Source organism: Anopheles merus, chromosome X (genome assembly GCF_017562075.2).
Source record: "Anopheles merus strain MAF chromosome X, AmerM5.1, whole genome shotgun sequence".
Taxonomy (NCBI): Eukaryota; Metazoa; Arthropoda; class Insecta; order Diptera; family Culicidae; genus Anopheles; species Anopheles merus.
The window spans coordinates 9,085,713-9,091,263 of record NC_054081.1 but is presented as its reverse complement, the minus strand read 5'-3'; the positions used below and the strand labels follow the sequence as shown (position 1 = coordinate 9,091,263).

Here is a 5,551-nt window from a genome sequence, read left to right as displayed (position 1 = left end):
ATATATATGTATGTATGTATGTGTGTGTGTATGTGTTTCATAAGAATATCTTGTGAACCTTTGGTGCAGACTTACTAGAAACGGCGCTGCGTAGCTGTTTTTTCAGCCGTGTGAAAAATATTCTAATTCTCTTGCTCTCTCTCTCTCTCTCTCTCTCTCTCTCTCTCTCCCTCCATTCATCTCCTTGTCTTTCTTTCTTCTTCTTCATTCCTCTCTCTCTCTCTCTCTCTCTCTCTCTCTCTCTCTCTCTCTCTCTCGCTTTCTCTCTCACTGTATCTTTATAGGTTGAAAAGAGGCCGTTGCCGCCTGTTCATACCAGTATCGCATGTTATTGAACGTTTCGTTGATCTTGAGTTGGTACACATTGAGTAACATCGCATAGATATATGTTTATATATAATATATTAAATATATATAATATATCATGAGACAAAAACGTGGTCTTTTTTGTTGTTGTTGTTGTTTTTGCTATTGTTTAGCCTTAATAAAAACTATGATTTTTGACTAGAGTCTGAACTATCGACGAGGAATAATTACCTAACGTCCATGTGGGGGAGGCGTGGGAGACGGGAAAAGGGGGGGGGGAGTGTGAAGGGCTGAAGGGGCCCTGTGGCCTGCCCATCTGTGTATATATATATATATATTTATGTATAAGTATAATATGCATGTATAAGTATATAATCATCATCTATGAAGAAATTCTCTTAGCACTAGCGCTCCTGCTCAAACTACTCCTACTCACTACTGCTCCGCGACTGCTCCTGCACGATGCTCGAGATTCCGATGACATTAGTGCTGTGTCTCAGTTCTGCAAACCTTCTTAGTAATCTGTTTATTTTATACCGCAGAAGTATCCTTTTGCAGGGCACGCAACTTTGCCTTTCTCTTCGATTCAGACCGTCCAACCACTGACCCAAGCTTTGACAGCTACTCTCTCTCCCTCTCGCTCGCTATCAGCAACTACCACGTGTGTGACGTTCGTCCAGATTGTTTTGTTTTAGGTTAGATACTTTTGTTTTGGTTACATCCCTTTGTTCTACTCTTCACAAAGCAGGTACCGGTGACTTTACGGTATCGCGCTACTACATCGTCCACGTGTGTTCTGTCTGTCTGTATGTGTGTGTGTGTGTGCGTGTGTGTATGCGGGTAAGAATGGATAGGAGGAAGAAAGGAGGGGGAGTAAAACTGGAATTTAGACATTGGGAGCGTGTGGTTGCGTGTGAGGGTGTTTTGTTTTGGTTGTTTTGGATGTGCCTTGCGCTTGACGAAACCTAGACTCTATGGATGCCATTTTTGTTTTGTTTTGTTTTGTTTTTTTTTTGTTTGGCTTATGGGCACAACTAGACATTGAGAAACATCACACTATTTGGTGCGTGGCCACGACACAGCGACAGCATGCTTAGACAAACTTTGGCAAAAACGGCTGACTAACAAACTGTAATAACATATAAAAAACAGAACTTTTCCCTTGAAGAAAGATCATGGGATAATGAACAATTACTAAAAAAATGCAGTCCAATTTCTATCGACTTCATGATTTCACTTTCAACAATAGTATCCCATGAGTCAGCAGACAACATTTGACAGTCCTCTATCAGTCGACCTCTAACCGTGACGGCCAAACAAGTGAGGCAACTTCGTTCGGAAGCGTTTGCGATCAAAGAACGGCACTCCACACTACGACGTAAGCGGACATCATCGCAAGCTACATCGCTACATGTAGTGAAAAAGTACTTGGGAAACAAGAACATACATGACAGGAAGGTGAAATTGCGTGGTGAAATTGGTTTCGCTGCGGCAGCCAATGGCGCCACAACTCGAAGCAATCATGGCAGAAATCTCATCGAGAATTTCTGGACCGACATGATGCCGAAGCTCTAACAATTCTGTCACGAAAACTGTAAAAATCGAAGTGAGAACTTAACGACATGTCTACACTCATGTCTTCGTCCACCATGGTGGAAATTGCTTGCAATGTTTTATATTTATTTTTCCAAGTAATTTTAAATTATTACTCATGAAGCGAAGTTTATGAAAAGGAATTGTATGTTTTAGTTTTTTTTCCTATAGCCATCCGAATAGAAGTCATTTTATTTGTTTTAACGTGCAAACGTTATTTCTCAAAATGGCTGACATAAAACGTACGTTTCACAAACCAAAGCAGGACTGCAGGACGAAACACTAAATGGGAAAAGCAATAAACTACAAACATGAGTTTTAGCTTTTTACCTCCCTAGAACTTGTATCACCACTACACTATTACAGCGAAAACGTCAAATGACGTCACGACGGCATAGTCAACCTATTTTTTGGTTTGGTTTGTCCGGCTTTTTGTCGCTATGCGTGGCCGTTCGCCTATTGGTGCCACGCTACAGTAACGCTTGCTGCGGCGTTACTTACTATACAGTTTTAAAGGGCGGTTGTATTAAAATATATGCTTATATGGGTATATGTATTTGTATTCTTTTTACTATTTCTTAGTTTTTGCTCTGCTCTATCTGCTGCTCCGTCACAGCAAATCGTCACACACTTTGTTTTGACAGTTGTGAGTTTTTGTGAGATATCTCCCACTCCGCAAAATTCGCTGTGTTTATGGTTTGGGTTTCTCTGCGTGTGTGTAAGTGACAAACATCTAGTGCTAGTTTGGTGGACCACGCGCTGCACAAAAAGTTCCACACACATACACCCACATCAGTAGAATTGTGCAGCGCACGGTCCGGTACAGGAGACAAACGCTAATAGTAGTAGTAGTGTTGGTGATGTATCGGCGTTTGTGATAATAGCTAATAGTACGTTGAAATAGTTTGGCCGAGAGATTCATACTGTCCTGTGCCGCAAACGCTAGGCTACGTGCCGGCTCTTTTCGTGTGATACCATGTTAGTGTGCAGTGCGTGCCTGCATGAGCGTACATGTGGCTGAGTGTACGTGTGTGTGTGTTGTATTATTTCCAGTTCCATTTGCTGGGCGCTGCTGTCCGCTGTGTCACTTCTTTCGCTCCGCTCGGTTCGATGTGCTTTGCTCCCCGTCTCTCTTCCACACGGTATTCTCTTACTATCACCACGTGGTCACGCCTGCAATCACGCGCCACACACTGCTATCGCCGCTCGAACCATCGACACTATCGAACAAAAAACGTCAAACCGCACTCCGTTGCACGGCCAGAAACACAAAACAAAAGGCGAATAATTCGTACGGGGGACGGACTCCGTGGCAGGACTGACGGCACGCTACGTGGTATTTGGGGGGACGCGCTTGGTCTTGTCTTCGAGATCGGAAAAGCGATCGACCCCCCCTGTGGGTTGTGGGTGCGAGCGAGATCGTACCGATACGCCACGCTCGGCCTGGAACGACGTATTGTTTGATTGTTGTTGCTGCTGCTGCTGGCATTCCTTTCTCCCTATCCCTTCGTGAGCAGTATAAATTAGCCATGGCAGCGAGTAAACCCCTACCCCTCCTTCCCCTCTATCACTATCGGTCGCCGGGAGAGGGTGGGAAGAGGATGTGGGCTAGTGTGCTCTGTACTGCACTTCAGATGTTGTTGCTTCGGAAGTCGATAAGCTGAAACTGCTCTTGATCTTTCGGAGGGACAGGCAGTACGGAGGGGCAGGAAAAAGGGGAAATCATTCAAAGTTTTGGTTAAAAATCTCACTCGGCAATGGGGTGTTCGCTGAGGAAAAATGTGAAACAAGGTGCTAGGTACTCACTCTCGAGGTAGAATGCCAGCTCGAAGTCGTCCGCGTTGGAGGCGAGCATGCGTGCGGTACGGCCGTCATTGTCCTGGATGTTGAGGTTCGCACCGCCGGCGACGAGCATGTAGCAGATGCTGCGCTGCCGTCCGGCGGCCGCTTTATGCAGTGCCGTTTGTCCCCTGTTGGGAGGCGAGAGACGGAGAGACTTAATGGGTCGTAATTAATCGGATGAAGAATGGGCCCGGTTCTGATGGCTTGATAGCGGACGATCGGGGCGATTGAGCGAGAAGAAATCAATCTGAAGTGTTAACACCTCTTAGTCGTCCCACATTTGGTCCTTCGTACCAGATAAGGGGGAGCGATATTGGTGCAAGGTGTTACAGTGGACAAAAGCGTACATTCACTTGCAATGTTGGAAAGAGGAAAGCTCGGCCGGAACTGGTTAGTTCCTTATTGCTTTACCAACTACTACGACAGCTAACAGCTGTAAAACCTAAATACAACCAGTGACGTCATGAAACTGATCTTAAGCTCACACTGATCTTGAAACTGGAACTTCCAGCATCAGTTCCAGACCCGTAGCTGTAGCAGAATGGATCTACAATCCAGAATCAGTGGTGGGAGCTCCAATTCCGTGTTCGGACTCAATACCGGAGCCAATTCCAATACTGGAATTGATTTCGATTCCGGAGCCGAAACTCCGGAGCTAATTCTGGAGCCGACTCAGATTCTCGAATCAATTCCGGAAACTATATTTGTGTCGGTTTTGAAATCGGAATCCACCCGTGAATGCTATCAACAAAATGCTGCAACAAAATCGTAGCAGGATAGGACACAAATGTCTGTTCTCATAGAGATGCAAAAACCGATTCCGATTCCGGAGCTGATTCGGATCTCGGAGCCGATTCCGATTGCGGAGACGATTTCGATTCCGAAACCAATTTGTGGAGCCAATATCCGAATCGATTCTAGAATACTTCTAAATCCCAAGTTTTCTGGAACAGATTCAGACGAAAACTTCAATTTCCCTTCACCAATTAGAACCCATACTGGTCCTAGAACTGATCTTGAGCCCTACCAATCCTTGGAACTGTCCTGAACCCATGCTCCTCCTCACATTATATTTTGAAAGTGATTCTAAACCCCTATTGATCCTGGAACATAAATATCAGCTCCAGGACCAAAGCTGTAGTATAACAGATCAGACCAGGAACCCTGGATCAGACTGGAATGATCTTGAATCTATGATCCTGAAACTATCCGATCCTGCTAGATTCCTGAACTCATAGTTATTCTTAGAACTGATCATGAACCTAATACGATCCCAGAGCTCAAAAACTCCATCAAAAACAGTCCTCAAGCTGATCTCTTTGCTATATCAATCTTGGAACTGATTTTGAACCGATGCCGGTCCTAGAACTGAACTAGAACCCCCTTTTCGGTTTTAGAACAGGTCGTAAACCGCTACAGGCCCTAGAACTGTTCACGAACACAAACTGGTTCTGGAACTGTTCCTTAACCCAAACAGGACATGGAATCATTCTTTGCTTTATTTTAATACATAGACTGTACCTGCACCCATCTCAGTGAAGGAATGAATCTCCGATAAAACTATCAGGTCTTAACGGACCAGATACTATAATCCAGTAGCTACAGTTTTTCAATTAGATTACATTCTTTGCATTTCTCACTTCACTGTCCCATCCCGCAGTCACTATCACTGCCTACTTACGTTCGTTGTCTATCATGTTGATGATGGAGTTCGGTGCGTAAGAGATGAGATAGCGTACGATGTCCTTGTGGCCACAGCGGGCACCGTGATGCAGGGCAGTCTGGCCGGTCGAGTCGATGGAGAGAAGAG

The 5,551-nt window shown here is 44.8% G+C and overlaps 1 protein-coding gene across 1 annotated transcript in view; it reads right to left on the bottom strand.

Moving 5' to 3' along the window:
• Positions 1-210: 210 nt before the first annotated feature.
• LOC121589766 (eye-specific diacylglycerol kinase) overlaps positions 211-5,551 on the bottom strand; it is a 130,062-nt gene continuing 124,721 nt past the window's right edge. Inside the window, exons 18-20 of the mRNA XM_041908888.1 lie at positions 5,419-5,551; positions 3,706-3,869; positions 211-3,576 (exon numbers count right to left, since the gene is read on the bottom strand). The exon at positions 5,419-5,551 is cut by the window's right edge and continues 28 nt beyond it. Coding sequence (XP_041764822.1) covers positions 3,530-3,576; positions 3,706-3,869; positions 5,419-5,551 — 344 coding nt within the window. The 3' untranslated portion in view covers positions 211-3,529. The remainder of the gene's footprint in view (positions 3,577-3,705; positions 3,870-5,418) is intronic.